At 37.3% G+C, this 24,932-nt stretch overlaps 1 protein-coding gene across 2 annotated transcripts in view; it reads right to left on the bottom strand.

Annotated features, from left to right (window-relative positions):
* The window catches only part of LOC150079203 (ephrin type-B receptor 1-B-like), a 452,380-nt gene that overhangs the window by 64,108 nt on the left and 363,340 nt on the right, over window positions 1–24,932 (bottom strand). For both annotated transcript variants that reach the window (XM_090383683.1, XM_090383684.1), the window contains exon 12: window positions 19,960–20,058. In XM_090383683.1, the coding sequence (XP_090239809.1) occupies window positions 19,960–20,058 (99 nt within the window). The remainder of the gene's footprint in view (window positions 1–19,959; window positions 20,059–24,932) is intronic.

Genomic DNA, 24,932 nt, shown 5'->3' with positions numbered 1-24,932 from the left:
TTTAAATTTTTGATCCATAATTGTTCTTTTAACTCATCTTCATTCACATCTAGATCTACATCGTAAATCAAAACTTTAGGATTTCTCTTCGGTACCTTTTCTACACACAATTTTAGTTCTTTGAACTTTGGACATTCTGCGAGCATATCTATATCTTTTTCTGTTTCTACTTCGAGGACGATCTTATTATCCAGAACAGTTCTTAGATTTTGGACTTTAACATGTTGTAGCTCAGGTCTCACATTTCTAATTAGGTCTTTTTTAATATCCTCACTACATTTATGTTTTTTGTTCTTGGTGGTGATAATTGCTACCCGGGGCTTTGCAACACACTTTTCTTTTAATACGGTAGCATATTCCTTTTTATTTTGTTCTTGAGTACCTCTCTTTTCAACTTTGCTCACTTGTAGATCTATCTCCAACTTTACTATAACCATTTCTAGGTCATCCCATATTTCCATTATCTTCGTAGCTACATTGCCTGTTACTCGGTGTTCTCTTTGTAATAGGAGAGCCCTTAATCTCTCTCGAGCCTTCACTATTTTTTCTATACTAGTTTCCACTGGTCTTTGTCCTGAACTTTTAATCATAGAGTTCAACAACTTCTTCATGTTGGATATCATTTCAACTTTCTTTTCTGGTGTCCATGCCTCCTGCCTTCCCTTTTTAGAAGCTGTATCCTGTGGTGTCCCTTCAGAAACTATTTCTTCCACTTCTTCCTGAACCTCAGAGCCTTCACTCTCTGAATCTCCTGAATCACTATCCACATCCATCTCAATATGTGCTTTCTTCTTGGAAAGAGAGCTAGCGCTCGACTTTTTACCAAACATTAAAGGGCTGTAATTGCCAACTATTTACAACTTTTAACTTTACAATACAAATACAATTTAACCAAATTCACTCTACCCCACCTAATCAATGCCCGTTTAGCCGGTTAGGGGGGTGAACCCCTAACCGCTCACCCCAGACGACGAGAACGTAGGGCAGCTAATCTATGCACTTCGTGCAACAGAAAACTTGAAACGTAACAAATCAATAAGAAATTTAAATCAAACTTCACTAATTACACTTTAGATAAGTCACTTAGTCAAGTCCCCAAGATTAACCCCTGGGGCACTAACTCAGGGTAGTGGAAAAGACCTGGGGGTAATTGTGCAGACAGGCTGCCAGGAGAGCTCATGGAGTTTTGTCAATGATATACAGAAAGTTTGCAAGCTGAAAGTTTGATTGTCCCTTTGTGTAAGACCACCATTAGGCTGTATCTTGATTACTGTATACAGGCTTGGAGGCCTCACTTTAGGAAGGATGTAGAACTACTAGAATGGGTGCAGGGAAGGGCAACCAAACTGGTGAAGAGAACAAAAGGGTGCTCTTACCTAGAAAGGCTTCAGTTTTGCAAATTGCAGGGTCTCGAGACTAGACACCTATGGGGAGCTCTGAGGTGTTTATGGCCTTGAATGGATTGAGTAAGTTAAACGTTAATGGCATTTTCCCCCCTTCTGAGACTACACACATAAGGGGACATAAATTCAAGTTGAGGATAGATGTGCAGAAGTTTGCCTTTAGCCAGCAGGTGGTTGATTGTTTGAACAGACTTCCATCTGTTGTGGAAGTGGGTGGTCTGATAAATTCAAAGTAATAGACAAATTCTTGGCAGGTATGGATGGGTGAAGTGTGTAGTATTTTTGTTTTTCTTGGCTGATGTTATATAAGCTTGCTTTCTTGCATCATCTGCCACTACTACTTTTTGTAAAACTGATAGGCTTTTTGAGGATTGTGTGAAGAGATGACCATGAACTGGTGGCAAACTTCATTTTCACGCTGTCAGCGTCAGTGATAAAAAAAAAGCCTGAGATGTGCTAAGAGGTTAATATGTAGCATTGCCTCACTCGATCATTTTTGACCAGTTCTAAAAATGGGATTTTTGAAGTGCTAGTCACGAATAATTTCACATTAGAATGAGTGTTCATATGTGACCATCTGTTATTCTTAGTATAAGAAGAATTTTCCTGCTATACAAATTCAGAACTAAACTAAGAATTGAAAGGCATATCATTGGAGAATAAACCAAAGCAAGACTAGAGAAAATTAATAAAGGTAAGTTTGCATTAATTATATGAATAAATAAAATAATCAATGCCATTATAATAAACAAAGTGAATGAAAATATTATAAGCACTATTTTTGCTTCAATTAAGCAGTAGAATCAAAGTTTGATAATTGTTTTTGTGATTGGACTAAAGTTAATTAAATATTGTTGAATATATGATTTTGTGCAGCCAATCATTCAAAGCATACAAGATGTTTAAATAAAAGTGTAAATACATATATACACTTGATTTTCAGCCAGTGAGAAACAAAATTGGCATGTAAACTTTATCTGATAATTTACAGAGGATTTCTCCCCTGAGAGAAAACAGATTCTTCAGAACTGTTCACTGTCATAAGACTGGGAATAGTCCTCTAATGATATTGAAGTTTCTAACCTGGCAATTCTGCTGCTTATAGAACTATGCTATTGAGAGCTTGTCTTCCTTCTGAAACATGTTGAATGCATCTCCTCATATTAGTTTATTAGAGAAATGGTCAGAGTTCATATAGCTTGTAAATTTAGTGTTGCAGTTCTAATTGTTCTTTGGTACAAGAACTGAAAGGAACACAAATTTAAATATAATTGTTATTCTGTATATATTGCTTATTTCAGAAAGTAATAAATCATGGCTGTTTTTTTATTCAAATAGCTGTTTCGGTTTCTGTTGTCTATATGTGAATAAAGGGGGGCATAAAACCAATGGATTTGTGTATAATATATGTGTGCCTTAGCATTAGCTTAGACATATGATGCAGAAAGCAAGCTTATACAGCATAAGCCAAAAAAAAAAAAAAACCTACCCATTTCACCCATCCACTTGCTCCAAAAGTTTATCCAGTTCTTCCTTGAATTTATTTAAGCTATCAACTTAAAAAAATGATAGATGGAAGTTTCTTCCGGCAATCAATCACCTGCTGACTAAAAGCAAATTTCTGCACATCTATTCTACAACAGTCTTTATGCCCCCTAAGATGCATAATCTGAGCAAGGGGAAGAATCCCATCAGCACTGAGCTTGCTCAAACCGTTATACACCTCAATCAGATCACCTTGGACGTGCCTAGTCTCCAGATGCTGTGTCTGAACTATAACTGCAGTCTTGTCTAGACGATCCAGCAGTGCTTCTTTAACCATTGACTCCATTATTTTCCCCAAACAGAAGTTAAACTAACAGGTCTGTAATTACTTTTGTCACACTTTCATTCCCCTGTGTGAATTGGGGACTCTCTTGGACACTGGGCACACTTGGACTCTCCCCTGAGTCCAAGTGTGCTCTCATATTTATAGCTGAGGGTTTGCGAACATCATTTGCTGCCTTCTTTAATATAACTGGATAGATCTAATCCATTTCTGGTGCATTAGATCTATTCTTAAGCTACTTATAAAATATGGTTAATACTTACAGAATGTGATTTAATATGACAATTAGGTCAATAAAATGGCAAAAATTTCTCAAAAACGTATCAGCTTCTTTGAGTTGAAAATTCAACCGAGACTGCTTGTTTTATATAGGTAAATCTGTGATAAACATGTCTGTGAGTGTGTTATATGTCTTATTTCACATATAACACATTAAGATTAGCTACTAAAAATTTTTGCATGCTGAGAGCTTTTATTTTGTGTTAGAAAAAAAAAAATATATATATGACAATACCGAATCATTTATTCTGAAAAGTTAAGTCAGCAATTTTATAAAAATGACTTAAGTATATTGCTGTTATAAAAATGGATGAGCTTTGTTTTGTATTAAAATGGTACAAGTTACAGATTTAGTTTGCATCATATCCATGACAAAAATTTATTGCTTGGTTTTAAAAGGATGCAAGCCACTGAATGATACTGTTTTCTAAATAAATGTAAATATAATGCATTCATTGTTTAATGAAAAGTTTCCAGAATCACATGTTTCAAACTAATTGCTACAAGTACTTAATGGAAACTTAGATTTAGCCCAAGTAGATGTATTCAGCAATTGTCAAGAAATAAAAATTGGTTCCTTAAATCAGTGTTTTCTGAATGGGGTGCCATGAATGCAGATTCTGCCAGAAAATAAGAGGCAAAAAAACATTAGAATAACATTTCAAGACAAAAAACAATTCTAATAATTTTTCTCAAAAAGAATTAGATATTATTTATAAGAAATCACGGCAAGTTCATATATTAATCAAATGAATTATAAGTATGTAATTTGAAATATTTGTAAAAGAATAAAAAAAGTTTACCTCAAATATGATACTCTCCAGAAATTAAAATGCAAACAATTAAAAAAAATTTTAAATCTTACATTACAGTAAGAAATAATTAACAATAATTAAAAATCAATTTAACACAAAAATTAATTTAAAGAAAAAATTGCAAAACGATTTTCCTTCCTGAAGCTGACAATGCTTTTTGACCATACGTCGTGATCACAGGAATGAAAATTGCTGAATAGGGGTTAGCATGGAACTTAAATAGGGATTATTTGTCTTCGGGCATGAATGTAAAGGACCACGAGTAGGAGATTAGATATGGCTGGCGAACATTAACAGAATTCTCATGTAATTTAATTTCAATGGTTTCTGCAATTAATAATCTCGTATAATTACGTTGGACATAAGTATTTTGGCCTCGTTAAATAAAAAAGTATGTTTTTCGTTAATGGCATGAAAGGCTAATTCTGACGCTGCTGAACGAGAAGCACAAACTTTTTTTTTTTAGGAGCATTAGCAACTAAGGCCATATTGCTCCGGGATATGCAGCGGTAATTCCCTGACCTTTCCACATCCTCCCTATTTGGTGGTGATGGGCTCGAACCCCGGTCTACATCAAGAAGCATGTGCTACACACTGCTGCTCTTTACCACCTGGCTCCGGAGGCCGCATGTTGATTAACATGAAAATTCAGAGGAAAATGCGTAGAACCCCCGAAAAGACGAGTCGCAATCATCACAAGAAATGCTGTATACTAGGTCATTTATTTTGTGTTGCGAATGAGGAAAGGACTGAGAAATTGTCCAGTATAGTGTGTAATTTCCATATTGGCCTGGCTACAATTTTAAATTCGGTATCTTTAAAGAATCTGTTAAGTTGTTTGTGCCACTGTTCAACATATGTATAGAAATAAAGTATTTTTTGATATTACTATTGTTGGTTGATGTATTTTTTTGTATTCCATCCTTAGCTTGTACCCTAATTCTGTCTACTGTAGCAGGTGGGTAACCCCTGTTTAAGAATCTGCTGGTTAATATTTGTATTTCTGAGCCCAAAGCATATTCTGTCATTGAATATTTATAAGCATTGAGAAATTGATTAAAGATAATTGATCTTTTGTAGGTGAACGGGTGATAGCTGTTATAATGCAGAAGCATACTGGTGTTTGTAGGTTTTCGATAGATGTTAAATTGGATTTTATTCGAGTCCCGAGTAAGCGTGAAATTTAGAAAATTTAATGACTTTGTATCTGTATTCTCCCTCTCCAATGTAAATTTGAGTCTAGAATGAATATTATTAAACAAACGTAAAATGTCTTTTATAGTGCTGCGATCTGTAATGACTAGAACATCACCTAAATACCTTCCATAGTATGTGATACGGGGTAGAAAAGGTGTCAAATGTATACGTTCAATCATTGAGAGATACATCTCTGATATTAGGCCGCTCAGGCTTAATCCCATTGGCAAACCTAAAATTTGTTTGCATACTTTGTCTCGAAAGGTGATATAGTTGGCTTCAACTAAGAGTTTAATTAAGTGAAAAATTTCCTTAATAGGAAGCTTCGTAAAATTAATTGGTGTCGAGTTATTATTTAACATATCCCAAAGAATATCTAATGTGTATTCAACACTTACATTCGTATATAACGATGTAACATCTAGTGAAAATAAATTATCATTACCGCCAAGCCTACAGTCCTTAAGGTTATTAAATAGTGTGTCATTAGCATTAGCATTAGCATTAGTAGAGGCATTTGATGCAAGAAAGCAAGCTTATGCAGCATCAGCCAAAAAAAAAAGTAACATAAATAAATAAAAATAACCACTTCCACTTCACCCCTCTGTTCGTTCGAAATACCTGTCCAGCTGAGCCTTAAACTTATTTAGGCTATCAACTTCCATGACAAGGGATGGAAGTCTGTTCCACCTACCAACCACCCGCTGGCTAAAGGCAAATTTCCGCACATCTATCCTACATCTGTCTTTCCTCAATTTGAATTTATGCCCTCTCAGGTGATTATTCTGAGCAAGAGGAAGAATCCCATCAGCATTGAGCATGCTCAAACCATTCAAGGCTTTGTACACCTCTATCAGATCACCTCGCTGGTGCCTAGTTTCCAGACACTGTAATTCGCAAAACTTAAGCCTTTCTTCGTAAGAGCACCCCTTTGTCCCATTCACCAATCTAGTTGCCCTTCTCTGTACTCGTTCCAGCAGCCCTACATCCTTCTTGAAATGAGGCCTCCAGGCCTGTATACAGTACTCTAGGTGTGGCCTGACCATTGCCTTATACAAGGGAATAATCACCTCCTTATCCCTGCTAGAAAAATTCCTATATATCATTGACAATATAACATGAGCTACTCTTGCAGCCCGTCTGCACTGCTCAGAGAACTTCATATCTGCCTGCACAACCACCCCCAGGTCCCTTTCATTCTCTACCACTGTCAGTGTAGTACCACAGAGTTGATACGTTGCTCTGGGGTTGCTGTTTCCCATATGTAGTACTTTACATTTGTCAATGTTAAACTTCATTTGCCACCTCGAAGCCCATCTGCTCAACCTTTCCAAATCCTGTTGCAGCAGCATAGTGTCAGTAGTGTCCTTGACAACCCTGCCAACCTTCGTATCGTCTGCAAACTTGGACATTAAGCCTGATATACCATCATCAATATCATTTATAAATACAGAAAACAATAAAGGACCCAATACTGAACCCTGAGGGACTCCACTAATAACATTAGTCCACGATGAGCAGTGTCCATTGATTACCACTCTCTGTCTTCTCCCCCTCACCACCCCTTTATCCATAGCAGCAATTTGCTTCCAATGCCACACTGCTCCAATTTGTGCAGCAGTCTTCCATGTGCAACAGTATCAAAAGCCTTTCTAAGATCCAAGTATATAATATCAAAGTTATTCCCTGCATCCAGTTCTTTTGTGACTGCATCATAGTATCCAATCAAATTGGTCAGGCAAGACTTCCTCTTAACAAAACCATGCTGTGTCCTAGCTATAACTGAAGTCTTGTCTAGATGATCCTGCAGTGCTTCTTTAACCAGTGCCTCCATTAATTTTCCAGGAACAGAAGTTAAACTCACAGGTCTATAATTACTTGTGTCAGCCTTTGATCCCCCTTTGTGAATTGGGGTCACATTTGCACATCTCCAGTCCATGGGTACTTCCCCTGAGTCCAAGGAAGCTCTCATAATTATGGCTAAGGGTTTGCTTACTTCCTTTGCTGCCTCCTTTAATATAACAGGATAGATCCCATCCACCCCAGGTGCCTTTCTTGTGTTTATCTTCAACAATTTCTCCTCCACTTTGCTCTCAGTTATTACAAGATTCTCTAGTTTACTGCTAGAGTTGAATACACCTCTGGCATTCCCCTCGCTGAATAACTCCTCATGTGTGAATGTTGATGCAAAATATTCATTTAGTTTGTTAGCTACCTGAGCAGGGTCATCAACAGTTGACCCATCGATCTCAAGTGGACCAATCTGATTCATCCCCTTCCTTCTAGAGTTTACATAAGTAAAGAACTCTTTGCTGTTTTTCTTCGCATCCCTTGCCAAGCATCTCTCGTAATCTGCCTTCGCCTGCCTAACCTCCTTTGTAACTTGGTTACAGATCAACTTGTATCTATCATAGGCGTCTGTGTCACGTGTTAATTTGTATGTATCCCATGCATTTTTCTTTTCTGCCATATGCCTCATCAGTTCATCTGACATCCATTTAGGCCGAAACCTTGAACAATATTTCTTAGTTGGTATGTAAAGCCTAGCAGCTTCCAAGATAAGTTCTTTGAATGCTTCCCATTTTGAATTTGCTGTTGGCAATATCATCAGTTGATCCCACTGTTTAGAATTTAAATACTGTCTCAGTCCATTTGTAGCCGCCTTTACGAAAGCAATACCCCTTCCCTTTACCCCTAATGGTAGTTACCTCTTTAAATAACTCCCACTTCAGCACACTGTGGTCACTGCCACCAAGTGGTTCATTTATCTGCAGATTCTTAATGCATGAAGAATCACTACTGATAATCAAATCAAGAGTATTACTCCCTCTAGTTGCCTCCCGAACATGCTGATGTAGAAAACAATCATCCAATAAATCCACAAAAGCCTTGCTACTGTGTGAGTGACCAGCCCCCAAATTCCAGTCAATATCTGGGAAATTAAAATCCCCCATTATAAGACTCTCTGATTTACTGCCCCACTCTATTTCTCCGAACAGTTTCTTATTATACTCATCAGAGTCATTAGGCCTATAGCACACTCCTGCTCTCAATTTTGATCTCCCAATGCTTATGTCACACCAAACTGACTCGACACTGCACTGTCCAGCGATTTCGACTGGCTTCACTTCCTTGGATTTTATGTGTTTTTTAACTAATAGCATAACCCCTCCTCCCTTCCTATCCTGTCTATCGTTTCTGTAGACATTGTACTCCCCAAATTCCAGTTCTGCATTCCTTATATCTGTGTGACACCACGTCTCTGAAATCCCCACAATATCTGCCTTTGATGTTTTGAGCAATACCTCAAATTCATCAAATTTATTTACTAAAATCCTAGCATTGGTGTACACACAAGTATACATGCACCTGTTCTTTTTCTTAGCTACCCTAGCACAACCCATGTGTTTACTTGTACCCCAATGATTCCCAGCAGTCTCTGAAATATCCTGCATCTTATTTTCCAGGCTGCGGCTCATTCCAATAGAAGCAGTGCAAGAATCACTTTCACCTCTGCCAGTGGCTACTGTTAATCTATTAGTCCTTGTATCCCCCCACTCTAGCAGTTTTCCGACCCACCTAACACTGCCTCGATAGCATCAGCAAACATTCTTGCACCCTTTCTATTTAAGTGTATCCCATCCCTGTAGAAGCAGTCTCTCCTGTTAACAAGTACAGACCAGGCTGAAAAAAATTCTACCCCTTGAGCCCTGCACAATCTTTCCAGGGCCGAATTGATTGACAGGGCTCTCATCATATACTCCCTCCTATCGTGTCTGGGCAGAATTGCAGACACTTTCAATTTCAACCCTAATTCACGGCTTTTTTTTCATCAGTGACCTGTACTTGTCAAGTAATTCCGCCGGTCTCCTACTCTTAATATCATTGGTGCCAACGTGTACAACTATATCACCTTTTGTGCCCTTAAAAGATGATATCCGCTCTACAACGTCATCAACCTTTGCCCCTGGCAGACATACCCTGGTCCATAGTTCTTAATCCCAAATTGTATCACCTGTCTAAAGGGTTTTATAATGCTATACATGTGTGGCCAAGGATGAAATTGTTGAGTTTCTGTAGGAAACAATAGGCTGAATAGGAAATCCAGTCTTATGTAATTTTATCTGACTGAAAAGTGCAAGAATATTGTATGTTCTGGCCTTCAATTCCTTTAACTGAGCCATAGGAATGTAGTCATTTTTTTGATACATGGTTAATGTTTTATTGTATTGATTGACCAAATTAGTAAATAGTACAGGGTCTACTTCAAGATAAGTGGAGGTATCTGATACAACTGACTCTAACTTATTAATATAATCAAGGTTATCGAGTATTACCACTGTATCTCCTTTATCAGCTCCCCGAATAATAATGTCTTTATTTTCACGAAGTTCACGTAAAGCTGAACTGTCATGTGTATTCAATTTAAGAAGTTTCGTTTCTTTTATGTTATTCACCACCTTGTTAACTTAATAAATAAATCTTTTTGTGGAACGTTACGAAGTCCAAATTCAATATCAATTATGTACTGTTTTTTAGGTAGTTTTCGAGGTGGTAAGTTGTAATTTAATCCTTTGGATAAAAGTGAAATCTGGTCCTGCAATAGCGTATATCAGGGAAGATTTGTAACCTGTTGATATATCAGTTCACTGAATGTTGGGCGAGGGGATATTCGCGAACTAGCTGACGTATTCTGCAGTAGACCGTTGTGCGTATGTGGAGGGGGAGCGTCACACAACTCATATGCATTTGGTTGCAAGCTTGTGACACAGTGTGTTAGAACTCATATGACCGTGTCTTGACCCTCCCGATAATGTATTCAATTTGTTAACATGTCTGTTTTTTTATTTCTGAGGCCTGTGCTTCACGTCGAAAATCTATGGAGGTCTTCAATAATACAGACCAATCATTAGGATGCAGATAATTTTTTAATTTGTCGCAAAGTTTCCGAACTTGGGAAAGGTATTTTTGTTTATTAGAATACCGAGATCTTAAGGTAAGCTTAACTATTTACGCAATGTGGCAAGTGCTAGTTGCTTAACAGCCAAAATTTTATGATTTAAATTGACCCTGGCAAACTTCGGAATGATGTTGTTTTGAAGGCAATACTTTAGAAAGAAATATGGTAACTTTGGGCCGAGTATCTTAGTGTTAATCTAATATAATTTTGCACCAAGGTATTAAAAAAATCCTCCATAATTTACCTCAATATGGTACTCTCCATATCTGGAGAGTATCATATTAAGGTAAACTTCTCTTATTCTTTTACAAATATTGATATTAACATAGAATGTATTGAGCATTATAGCTCTGGTTCGTGCTATCAAATTCATTTTTTATTTGAAATAATAAATATAATATTGTTTAAATAGCTACAAACTTTTTGCAGTGCTGCTGATTGCACGTGCATTGTCAGTATGCCATAAACAAGCAGTTTATAGTGGGAGGGATGTTAATTGTGGGGTTCCGTAATTTTTTAAAGATTATGAAAGAGTTCCATGGCCAAATTAAATTGTGAAACAGTGCCTTAAACAATACTGTTAAGAGAGTAGCAGCTGTGGCACTTATGATACATACTCATAGGTATCAAAGTTTTTAAAAGAAGTGTCATTTAAACAAAATTATTATTTAAGTCAATTTCAGGCAGAATCTTTTGTCCCACATTCCAGTTTGGTAATGTCTACTTTCAAGCAGTGTCAGTTCTTGCAACATAAAAAGTGTAAAATCAGACTTTCACTTATGTCATGAGAGTACTGGAAGGAAAGATCCCAATGAATTCTGGTATGCTCTCTGTTGAAGACATAATTGAAGGAAAATATTCCAAACAACATCAAGGAACTGAATATTTCTTCTGATGGTTGCATCAGCTGGAATATAACCATACAGTGGAGTAATATTTATATACATTAGTAGCAAAAAAAAGATTTGAGAAAATTTCCCATTACTACCATACAGGGACACTCATTAATCTTAACTCTACTGACTATCCATTACACTGATACCAACCTTCATACAAATAAACAATATGGATTCAAGCAAGACATTCTACAACAGATGCCATGAATTAACCACAGAGGAAAACAAAACACAACAGAGGAAAAATACCTCTTAAGAAAAACATAAAATCAAAAGAAGTGCATCCAGTTGATATAGATGAACAGTGCACTGTTGAGTCAGTTTGGTGTGACATAAGCACTGCGAAAGCAAAAAATAAGAGTAGGAGTGTGTTAGAGGCCTAATGACTCGAATGAGTACAATGAACAATTGTACAGAGAAATAGAGTGGGCTAGTAAATCGGAATGTCTTATAATGGGGGATTTTAACTTCCCAGATATTGACTGGAACTTGTGGGTTGGTCACTCACACACTAGTCAGACTTTTGTGGATTTATTGGATGATTGTTTTCTGCAGCAGCATGTTCGAGAGGCAATCAGAGAAAGTAATACTCTTGATCTGGTTATCAGCAGTGATCATTTGTGTATTAAGAATTTGCAGATAAAGGAACCACTAGGTGACAGTGATCACAGTGTACTGATGTGGGATTTACTTAAAGATTTAATTACCTAAAGTATTTAATTACTTAAAGATTTTTTGCTTCCGTAAAGGTGAGTACAGTGCTCTCCGACAGTTTTTAAATTCTGTACAATGGGATCAACTAATGATGTTACCAACAGTAAATTCTAAGTGGGAAGCGTTCAAGGAATTAATCGTGGAAGCTACTAAAAGTTTCATACCTATTAAGAAATATTGTTCAAGGTTTAGGCATAAATGGTTATCTTAATGAACAAATGAGACTCGTAATAGAGAAGAAAAATGCATGGGATGCATATAAATTATCAAGCGACTCAGAAGCCTATGGCAGATATAAGCTAGTCTGTAATCAGGTGACAAAGGAGGTTAGGCAGGCGAAGGCAGATTACGAGAAATCCTTGGCAAAAGATGCTAAGAAAAACAGCAAGGATTTCTTTACTTATATAAACTCTAAAAGGAAGGGGATGAATCTGATTGGTCCACTTGACATCAATGGTTCGAGTGTTGATGATCCTGCTCAGATAGCAAACAAACTGAATGAGTACTTTGCATCTACATTCACACATGAGGAATTATTAAGATTTGAAAATGGCAGAAGGTTATCAAATTGTAGCAGGATACGTAATGATTTTGTAATAAGTGAAAGCAAAGTGGAGGAGAAATTGTTGAAGTTAAACATAAGAAAAGCACCTGGGGTGGATGGGATCTATCCAGTTATATTAAAGGAGGCGGCAAAGCAACTAAGCAAACCGTTAGCCATAATTATGAGAGCGTCCTTGGACTCAGGGGAGGTTCCCACGGACTGGAGATGTGCAAATGTATCCCCAATTCACAAAAGGGGGGGGGGGAGATCGAAGGGTGACACGAGTAATTACAGACCAGTTAGTTTAACTTCTGTTCCGGGTAAAATAATGGAGTCACTGGTTAAAGATGCATTGCAGGATCATCTAGACAAGACTGCAGCAATAATTCAGACACAGCATGGGTTTGTTAAGGGAAAATCTTGTCTGACAAATTTGATAGGATATTATGATGTGGTTACAAAGGAACTGGATGCAAAAAATAATTTTGATATCATATATTTGGATTTCAGGCCAAATATATAACAGACCAGTTAGTTTAACTTCTGTTCCGGGTAAAATAATGGAGTCACTGGTTAAAGATGCATTGCAGGATCATCTAGACAAGACTGCAGCAATAATTCAGACACAGCATGGGTTTGTTAAGGGAAAATCTTGTCTGACAAATTTGATAGGATATTATGATGTGGTTACAAAGGAACTGGATGCAAAAAATAATTTTGATATCATATATTTGGATTTCAGGAAAGCTTTTGACACTGTTGTGCATGGAAGACTATTGTACAAATTGGAGCAGAATGGTATTAAGGGTAAGTTGCTACAATGGATAAAAGGATGGTTAAGTGCGAGAAGACAGAGGGTGGTAATCAATGGGTGCTGCTCTTTTTGGACTAATGTTATTAGCGGAGTCCCACAGGGTTTGGTGTTAGGTCCACTGTTGTTTTGTATATTTATCAATGATATTGATGAAGGTATATCAGGCTTAATGTCGAAGTTTGCAGATGATACAAATATTGGCAGGGTTGTTAATGACAGTAATGGCAGTGTGCTACTGCAACAGGATCTAGATAATTTGGGCAGATGGGCTAAGAAGTGGCAACTGAAGTTTAACCTTGACAAATGGAAAGTACTGCATATGGGTAGAAGTAACCCCAGAGAAACGTACCAACTGTGTGGTACTACACTTAAGGTGGTAGAAAATGAAAAAGACCTGGGAGTAATTGTGCAGTCAGATATGAAGTTTTCTGAGCAATGCAGACAGGCTGCCAGGGCAGGTCATGGGGTTTTGTCAATGATATATAGGAATTTTGCTAGCAGGGAAAAGGAGGTGATTATCCCTCTGTATAAGGCAATGGTTAGGCCACGCCTTGAGTACTGCATACAGGTCTGGAGGCCTCATTTTAGGAAGGATGTAGATTTACTTGAGCGTGTACAGAGAAGGGCAACAAGATTAGTGAGGGGAATGAAAGGATCCTCTTACCAAGAGAGGCTTAAGTTCTGCAAATTGCAGTGGCTGGAGACTAGGCACCTGTGCGGTGATTTGATTGAGGTATATAAGGCCTTGAATGGGTTGAGCACGCTGAATTCTGATGGGATCCTTCCACTTGTTCAGATTTCGAATGTAAGGGGGCATAAATTCAAATTAAGAAAAGACAGATGTAGAATAGATGTGCGGAAATTTGCCTTTAGCCAGCGGGTAGTTAATTGCTGGAACAAACTTCCATCTGTCATTGTGGAAGTTGATAGGCTGAATAAATTTAAGGAGGAACTGGACAGGCATTTGGAGGCAATGGTGTGATTTTTTTTGGCTGATGCTGCATAAGCTCATACACTTGCTTTCTTGCATCACATGCCCCTACTACTACTACTACCTACTGGCTATCTTGATTTTGAAGGTTTGAAGGCATATTTGATGCACTTTGGCGGCCCAGCATTCTCATCAGGCTGTGCCATCATACTTTATAAAGTTGTACAGGATAATCTGTAGAACAGAATTGTCACAATGTGCACTACATTCCAAGCAATGCACAGTGGCAAAAGAATGTCCTCAAGGGTTGGTGCTGGGTCCATTTTTCTGGAACTCAGTACTTCATGTATTTCTTACCACAAACCTAAATCCCACTGCCAAGGTCACCTTCACTGATGACCTAGTACTCCTTATAAGAGTCAACACCAGAATGGTTGGAGGATAAGGCCTAACCATGCACTGCAAAAACTCCAACAATGGGACATTGCTCACAAACTTACTATATCAGCAGTAAAAACAAAGTGTATTCTGATCATGGAAACTCTCAGATCTCCCCTGATCAGACTAATAGGCACTAATAGGTTAGAGAAATAAATATCTGGGGATAATTTTTGGTGATAAACTATCATTATATATCGATCTGACGTACCTTGCAAAAAAAAAAAAAAAAAAATCTGAAACTATGCAGGGATAATAGCTCATATCATTCATTCATATTTTGGCCTAAAAAGAAAATCTCTTGCCCTGATTTATAAAGCATCTGCCTACTAATCATTTACCTGTGATGCTGGTATCTGGTTTCTTGAAACATAATATCCAAAGAATCCTGCTTCTAATTATAACTATAGCCTGCCACACTGTAAGCACCCGTGCCCTGCAAGTGCTGGCTGGCACCCTGCTGTTGTATCTAGAGATTATAAAAACTGAACTATATTATAATTTCTTGGAAATGTGCTGTAAGAAGTGCATACAATTCTAACAGGGAGCTAAATGATTTCATGATAATTGAGAGGAAAGTGGAAGAGAAATTGTTGAAGCTAAGCATAAAAAAGACATCTGTGGTGGATGGCTTCCACCAATTACATTAACAGAGGCAACAGAAGATGTAAGAAAACTTTTAGCCATAACTGAGAAAATCCTTACATTCCAGGGAGGAGGAGGAGTTCCTTATGGACTAGAGGTGTGTGAATATATCTTCTCTAGGAGGCATCCAGATCAGCTAGTGTATAATCTCACTGGCTGTACTCTGCGAGAGAGTGACTAGGGGAATCTGAGCAATTGTGTGTGTGTGTGGAAGGGAAGGGAATTATCGAGGCCACATTGTTGTGAAGGAGTTAGGTATGTCCTCACTGTGTGCTAGCCATATCCAAAAATTTAACTATTTCAAACATGTCTTTGCTACCGAATACATCATGAATAGCCAAACTAATAAAATAAGCTTATCTGTGAAAAGATCTAAACCTCACAAACATATGTAGTCTTAGTTCCAATCTCAATAATCTCCATTTTCATTTAAGTCTGCCAAGCCCAACTTACTTTTTCTGACAGAATCCCAATTATTTGTTGATTCAACCACTGCTCATTTTATTTGCTGTATGATCCCTTTTGTTGGAAGGTAGTACTTGTGCATACATCTGCTCTGATACTTTCTGTTAAAGACAGTAATTTGGAGCCTTCTCTTTTCAGTCTTCTCTGGCTTAAAATCTCTCTTCCCATTCCGTTAAATTCATATGTTACTTCTGTTGATCTACTAATCACTTGGAACTCAATGACTCCCTTTCTTTGAAACCTGAATCTATTCAGCCCAACCTTCCTAACAGTAAGGTAATTTTCCTTGGTGATTTTAATGTTCACAACTCTAGATGGGCTTTGGTTTTATAATCACCAGGACCCAGCTGGTCTATATGCTGAGCCTATTTGCAATTATTAATGACCTCGCACAGATTGTTTACTTACCTACCAGATAATCCTAACAATATGGCCAATACTCTTTTTCTGATTATGAACAACCCTTCCAAGTATGTGGCTGAGGTGAGTGGTCCTCTAGGCACCTCAGAACACAACTTGGTGATTGTATCTTCTCCGATGCAGGTTTTCTCTCATGGCCATTTTTGCTTCATGTTGTTTGACATTACAAGAATTTGTAATGTCAAACAACAACAAGAATTTGTCATGTCAAACAACAACAAGAATTTGTCATGTCAAACAACAACAAGAATTTGTCATTATATTGATAATTACACTGTTATCTCCCATTCAATGCAAACTTAAAGCAAATGTAGGGATTCATACTATTTCCCCCAGTCTGAATTTGAAGAAATGACTGGATGGCATAAGTCTGTTAGAATGATTTTGGATTTCCTGTTTCCCGATGTTGATGATGAGGAGGATCATCCCTTTATCCATAGCAGCAACTTTCTCTTAATGCCACACTGCTCTAGTTTTTACAGCAGTCTTTTTATGCACCACAGTATCAAAAGCTTTTCTGGAATCCAAGTATACGTCAAAATTATTTTTTGCATTCATTTCTTTTGTTATTGCCTAACGGTTTGCAATTAGACTGGTTGAAGATGACCTTTAACAAATCCATGCTATGACTAGAGTATAACTGCATTCCTGTGTTGATGGTCTGCATTAATTCTTTAACCAGCAACTTCATAATTTTTCCTGGAACAGAAATCAAGCTAATAGGTCTGCCCCCTTGGCATGCTTCTCCACGAGAAATTGAGTAAATTTATTCCCAATGAAAAATATTAGCATTAGTAGAGGCATATGATGCAAGAAAGCAAGCTTATACAGCATCAGCCAAAATAAAATAAAATACACACATTTCTCATTTCACCCATCCATTTACTCCAAACTTTTGTCCAGTTCTTATATGAGGGAAAGGTAAAAATTTGCTTATGCCAAAATCAGGAAAATAACGTAAATGGGGAATGAAGGCTAAAGCACTGGCTCTGTTCTATTTATCTCCATTGTCTCATGCATGTGGAGGGTTTGGGAACAGAGTCCAAAATAGTACTATACAGTCAGTCCTCGTACAGCACGATAGTTGTGTTCCTAGAAACCCTCGTGCAATATAAACAACAGGCCCTATGGGAAAAATATGGTTAGGTGCCGACCACCGAAGATTGAACCCACATAACCAAAACATTACCAAACACAATAAATAATCATAATAAAATTATTACGAATATCGATCAACAGAGGCGGACCAGATCAAAAATTCTTACCTGGGAAAATTTGTAGTGGCCTCAGACTAGAGTTTATGGCCAAAATCACACTGGACTCCAGCCCACTGGGGTTTCCTCAGTAAGGCTTATGGCCAGTCTGCCTCTGTTGATAGAGAAAAAATATGAAATTGTGAAACGCTTTGAGCAAAACGAAAGATCATGTGATATTGCATGTGCTACAGGCTTAAATGAGGCAATGCTGAGAATTAGAAAGAATGCAGAGAAAATAAAAACAATTTTCATAGCAGGAACAACTGAAAGTGTATTGGATCAAGACACAAAGAATTGGATCAGATGGAATGGCTGTCATCTGTTTGGAGAGAAAATCAAACAAAGAACAAATTTGCTTACAAGAAGCAAAAGCATTAGCAATACTTTATTACATATTAGTCGTAATAAAATACTTAACGTATTTTATTACGACTATTATGCAAATTTGCGATAATACCGATAGCTAGAATTGTGTGGGTTTTTATATTATTATGGTGAAATGTGTTTCCCCCTTCACTGATATAAAAAACAAATACATTTTCAGAATCTTCTCTTCATTTCTATATTGCATTCAGTTGGGGTGATTCCACGTTCGACTGCCATTTCTTGTAAACACAAAGGTTCGTGTTATATACAATATCGTTCCCCTATTTATAAATCATGTATGATCGAATTCGTGTAGTATAAACACGTGTTATACGAGGACTGACTGTACAAGGAAGTTCAATTTCAGCCCAGCAACTCACATTAGGGAACATAGGCCTGCAGTTCTGTTTCCAACAGTGCACTTTAGTTTAGGTTACAGTAGTAGAGTGCCAGGCACTTTATTTATTATAAAGTGTCTAGAATATAATACTAATATATCTAGGGAAACAAATAAAGTGCAATCTTGTCCCAGTCCGATTAATAAGACTCGTTAGATTTCAAAGTGCTGTCACTCATTAAAGTTATAAATAATAAACGAGCGAGCGAAGTTCTGTGAATTGCCTTTGTTACTCTGAGGTTTTCATCAGTAATGATTACTAAAGGAATAAGGACAGAAAATGCTGGTAGATTCAGATAAGTGTGCATATGGTCTGACCAAAGACTCTGAACATATAATTTATCACTGTTGGGTATATGAAGGTTGGAAGTGGCATATAGAAAATAATGAAGCTTTTCATATTATTCTATTGGGGTGTAGATAAGGAAGGAAGGAATTAAGTAGATTAAGAAAAGTTGGCATTAAACTGAATATAATTGAATAGTAGGTTTTATTTATACAGGTATTTATTTTTATTATAAATAAACGAGATTTTAGATTATTTGAAGCATCATATAGAGGTGTTTCTATGGTCTTATTAGGTCTATAAGGATTAAATTGATACGTAGCAGAGACTTGCCTACCTGAGGAAAGGGCAGTAACTCAAACCACAAAGACCGATTTGTCAGATGGTGCATTATTTGAGTTTAAGGAGATGTTTTTTTTTTTTTTTTTTTATGTGAACCCCAAACACGAGAGGTATTAGAACCTATAGTACTTAGTACCGTGCTTGGGTTGGAGGTTGAGAAGACAAAAGAAGATATTTGTTAAATGGACTTGAACTTCTGTAGATTGTAATTTTCAGGAAATACATATGAAGGAAGGTTATTGCCGACCGGGCTAGCCGAGTGGGTAAAGTACCTGCCCGGCAACCCAAAGGTCGCGGGTTCGATTCCCGCCTCGGGCTTGGATCAAAGTACTGCAAAAACCTTGGGAGGTGCAATATGGCCACAGAAGCCGATGCGCCAACAACTACCAAATCAAAAAAAAAAAAAAAAAAAAAAAAAGGAAGGTTATTCCAGAAAATGGCAGTTGAATGAATAAATGAGGAAGATGAAAAGTTGGTTCTGTGGGTTTGAAGTTGGACAGTAAATGGATGTTGGCTGGTGGCGGCACGTGTTCGGACTGTTTTGAAAGAGAGAGCAGGAATTATAGAAGCCAATTCAGGTATATGTCTTCTTGAGGTAATAGGTATGGATGAGTCTTGAGCTAAAGAAATGCTTGTGAAAAATAAACTGTATGGTCTGCATTTTAAAATGTATAAGATAGATGTATTCAGTCTGAGAGAATTATCATTAGAGTTTCTAAATTTTTTACCAGCAAGAAATTGGGAAGTTGTGAGCACTGCAGATATAATGGAGGAAGCTAACCCAAGCAACAATTATTCCCATAATTTTAGAGATCCTTGAGGTTGGTTATGCACAAATTGCAGGACATATTTTGCTAATTAATAAGTAGAAATGCTTTTACTAAGTATTAAAGTAAACAAATTAGTTAGTTTCTTAACTATTTCTTTTTTTTTTTTTTGTAATGTCACAATTATTTAACTTACTCTGTGGATAAAATTCATTTCAGATAAATACTCCATCCCTGCAGCTATTCCTCTTAACATTCCTACGAGTTGTGTAACCTGGAATTTTCCATCATTTGCCTGTAAAATATATACATATGTTTTATAATTACCATTGGCAATAATCATTAACAAATAAAATTACTTTTATATATAAAATAAATTATCATTCAAGTTGGTCATGGGCATTTTGCAATGATGATGATGGTAGCCAAGGAGGATATTAAAATACTTCCATTTTTGCAGAACTTTGGGATAGTCCAACCGTTTTTTTGTAGCTGACAAACCTCTACTGTCATCTGTACTATGACTATTTCATCCCTTCAGAGACAAAAACCATGTTTCAACTCCATCTCCTCTACAGTGTAGTATGAATTATCATTGGATATTGTGAGACAAAATATTTCTTATATTTTGACAAGGGTAGTTTTAAAACTATCATAGACTCATTATAAATAATATACAGGACTGAACCACTAGTAACACTTTGGAAGGAATCTAATCAGTGTATTGGGGGGGAGGGACTGCCGAGGCCATGCTACATTAAGGAGTTTGGTACACTAACGGTCATACCAATGCAACAAGCTGACCTGAAAACTTCCCAATCTGTAAATTTAACAACTATATGTGGTCCCATTCCTAAATTCGGTGAAGTCTTCTTTCCATTTACAAATTTCTAAACCTCACTTTATATACTGTAATTAGTGTTATAATAGTGAAAATCATGAAAAGAAGCTATGCAAATGAAGCTAAGCTTTGCTATGTTTCATCATCCTTGACCTTTTCTTGAGTATGTTTGTAGATGTATTTTTTATCAAGGTCAGTTCAAGTATATGCCAAATAATGTGTCCCTTTTATTAATTTATTTTTTTTTTAATGAAAACTTGAAACATGGCAGTAGAACCTGTAGTACACAGTACCATGCATGGATAGCAGAGAGAAGATACTTGACATTAGACTTGAATTTCTGTAATTGTTGGAAACAGAAGTAGAAGGGAAACACGAGGAAGGGGAAAAGTTGGTTCTGTCAGTTTGAAGTTTTACAGTGGATGGATGCTGACTGGTTTAAATGTTTTCATACTGGCTTGGATGAGAGTGGAGGAATTATAGATGCCAATTCAGAAGAACAATGCCCATGAAAAGTATTGATAGAAAAGGTATGCAGCAAAAACTAAATGTTTATGAGACAGACTTTGTAAGAGACAGGTCATTAATTAACTTGACTGCTCTCTTTTGAATAGTCCAGAAACTTGAGAGGTGTTGTGGAAGACTATCTGAGATGAGGGATCAATATTCTATGGTAGGGCACATTTTAAATTTGTACAGAATGAGTAGGGTGTTCGGAAGTAACCAACAGTGAAAAAGAAAACCTGGATTTTTTAATGCAGAGGAAGCAATATTTGTGACATGTTTATGCAAGAGAGAGAGAGAGAGAGATTAGAAATCAGAGTAATCCCTAATGGAGATATGTGACCATGTTTAGAAATATAAGTGATTGAAGATGAGCAAAGGAGCAGAAGACTCTTTTTTGCAAGAAATAAGACAGAAATGAGTTTTAGAAAGATTGATGTTTGTTGTTGTTTGTTATTTGAAAGCTATTGGCGCAAGAGCAGCTTAGGCTATAATGCGCCTAGCCTAGGTAGGAGAGTTTTGTATATCAGCATTTTTTCACTTTACTTGTGGTTTATGGCAGAACCAAGACTTTGCTATATATATTGTGTAGTTTCTCTATAAAAGGTGTACTTTTAATTTTATATGTTTTGAAAGTATCCAGTTAACTTGAGGAAGGAGAAAACTTCGGTTATATTTGGCCGGTCATCTAAAATTGTTTTAAGCATGAGATTGTTTTGTTTATTCATTATTGATTGAAAGGCTCTTTGACGTTCTCTATGAAATTTTGGGCAGTTCACCATGAAGTGATGTATAGTCAGCGGAACTTGACAGTTTTGGCATTGAGGGGGATCTTCACCTCTGAGTAGGTAACAGTGTGTCATATGTGTATGCCCGATTCGCAATCGAGCGAGGATCACTTCTTCCTGTCTATTCGATCGGAAGCTAGTAGACCATGGTCGAAGTGTTTCTTTTATTAGGCGAAGTTTGTTGTTAGTCTGATCTAGCCAGTGTTTTTGCCATTGTTTTATACTGCTTTGGTGGATCAAGGATTTGTAATCTGTATATGGCATTGTATGAAAGGCATAATCAGATGTGGAAGCTTCTTTTGCTGCTTTGTCTGCTCTTTCGTTTCCAGTTATTCCTGTGTGGCCTGGGATCCAGCAGAATCTGATATTGTGCTTTCTTTGTAATACCTTTGATACTGAAAATTGGATATGTTGTAGGATTGGATGTCCTTTGGTATTTGCGTTCTGCAAGGCAGTAACAGAGCTAAGCGAGTCCGTGAAAATAATGCTGTTTGCTATCTGTTTATGTTTGATGTGGTTTATAGCCATTGAAATGGCTTGTAATTCAGCAGTAAAAATACTGCATTCTTTTGGGAGTTGTTGGATGAAGGTACGATCCTCAAAATGAATTGCAGCTCCTGCACAAGTCTCTGATTTAGACCCATCTGTATATATGAAAGTGTGATTTGGATATTGTTCTTTGTATGCTGCATATAACTGCTGGTAGTTTTTTCTGGATAGAGTGCTTTTCCCCCAGGTTTGAAAATACATATCATATATGGGTTGAACTATGCACCATGGTGGAATGGTCTGTGCAATTGCAGTAGCCACGTTGTCATAATCAAGCTCTCGGCTTAGCAGTAAATCTTTCAGACGGATGTTGGCAGGTCGATTCATCCGTGGATGGGCTTGGTATATGTTTTCCCAGTTATATGAAAACAGAAAGTCTCTATTTGGATGATCACTGATAGATTTTATCTTGACGGCATAGTGCAATAACAAGTTCTGTCGTCTAAGCTGTAATGAAGGTTCATGGGCTTCTGCATAAAGGCTTTGTACAGGTGAAGTTCGAAAAGCGCCGAGTGCTATACGGAGTGCACTGTGGTGTATGGGGTCTAACCATCTCAAAGCACTTGGTTTAGCCGAGTCGTAAACAGCTGCTCCATAATCTAGTTTAGCACGAACTATAGATCGATAAAGTTTGAGAAGTGTATATCGATCTGCTCCCCAAGTTGTTGCGGAAAGAACTTTGAGAATGTTTAATTTCTTTAAGCAAGAAAGCCTGAGTTGTTTAATGTGATCAAGGAATGTTAGTTTCTTATCCAAAAGAAGTCCTAAGAATCTTATGCTTGGTATTACTGGGATAATATGTCCGTCAAGTTTCAATTCGGGATCAGGGTGTAGGTTTCGTTTTCTACAGAAGTGTATACACGCAGTTTTTTGTGTGGAAATCCGGAAGCCATTTGTTTGAGCCCATTTGCTTATTTTGTTTATTGTTCCTTGTAGCTGACGTTCTATACTTCGCATATTCTGAGAGTGATAGGAAATGCTGAAATCGTCAACGTATAAAGCAGCGTCAACGATTCTTGGAATGTGCTCGGTTATTGTATTTATTTTAATAGCGAACAGGGTAGTGCTAAGCACAGACCCCTGAGGCACTCCTTCTTCTTGGATGAAAACCTTTGAAAGGATTGTCTGCAGCCTAACTTGGAATGTCCTGTGTTGCAAGAAATTTTGGATATATTTAGGAAGATGTCCACGTAAACCAAGGAGGTGTAGGTTTTGTAGGATTCCATAACGCCATGCCGTATCGTAAGCTTTTTCTATATCAAAGCAGATCATGACGTGATGTTCCTTGCGGATGAAGGCATTCCGTATACTGTTTTCTAGTTTTATAAGTAGGTCTAGTGTTGAGCGATTTTTCCTGAAACCATGCTGTGCCGGGTCGAGAAGATTATTACTGTTCAGATACCACATTAAACGAGCGTTGATGATTTTTTCCATAACTTTGCCTAGGCAACTTGTTAAAGCAATTGGACGGTAGTTGCGTGGATTGGAAAGATCCTTTCCCGGTTTTGGGAAGGCCAGAATTATTGCATGATGCCAACTATGTGGAAACTGGTTTTCTAGAAAGATTTTGTTGAACAGTTCAAGTAATGCCATTTGGGATTGGTGGTCAAGTTCCTTTATCATCATGTAGTGAATTTGGTCTGGTCCTACAGCGCTTTGCTTTGTCTGCGACAGAGCTGTTTTTAATTCATGGAAAGTTAACGGAAGGTTGTACTGTTCGTCATTTCTTGTGGAAAAATTCAGTTTGTGTTTTTCTATTCTTGCCTTGTATGTTTGAAAATTAGGAGTATATGATGTGGTTGCTGATGTTTTGGCAAAGGTTTCACCCAGTGCATTGGCTATTTCTGAAGGCTGTGCGGTGATTTGTCCATTCCAGTTTAGGATTGGGGGTGGATTAATCTGGTATCTGCCATTCATTTTTCTGATTTTATTCCAGACAGTTTGAGATGGTGTGGGACTTGTTAAAGTGGATGCAAATTTTATCCAGGATGCTTTGCTACTGGCTCTTCTAACGTACCTGGCTCGCGCTCGTGCCTTTTTGAATAATACTAGGTTCTCTGTAGTGGGACATCTTCGGAAATTATTCCAGGTTTTAATTCTCTCTCTTTTAGCGTGTGAACATTCTTCATTCCACCATGGTTTTGGATGTCTTGGAAGGTGTGGTGATGTTTTTGGAATAGTCTGCTCAGCAGCTTGGATTAGTTTATTTGTTACATATTGTACTGCTGCATCTAAAGGCTTTTGCTTGATAATATCTGCATCTAATTTTACAATGGATTTATACTGTTCCCAATCTGCTTCATTTACTTTCCATTTGGGATTTCTACGTGACTGACATGTGGTTCCTGATATCATGGAAATGATTATTGGATAGTGATCGCTGCTGAGAGGATCTCTGTGTACAGACCAATCAAGTATTGGAAATAATGTTGGAGAGCATAATGATAGGTCAATAGCTGTGCTGTTTCCCGATGGAAGATGCATGTA

The sequence above is a fragment of the Mastigoproctus giganteus genome, chromosome 10 (assembly GCF_048544385.1).
Source record: "Mastigoproctus giganteus isolate SK-2022 chromosome 10, ASM4854438v1, whole genome shotgun sequence".
NCBI lineage: Eukaryota > Metazoa > Arthropoda > Arachnida > Uropygi > Thelyphonidae > Mastigoproctus > Mastigoproctus giganteus.
This window is presented reverse-complemented; position numbering and strand designations above follow the sequence as displayed.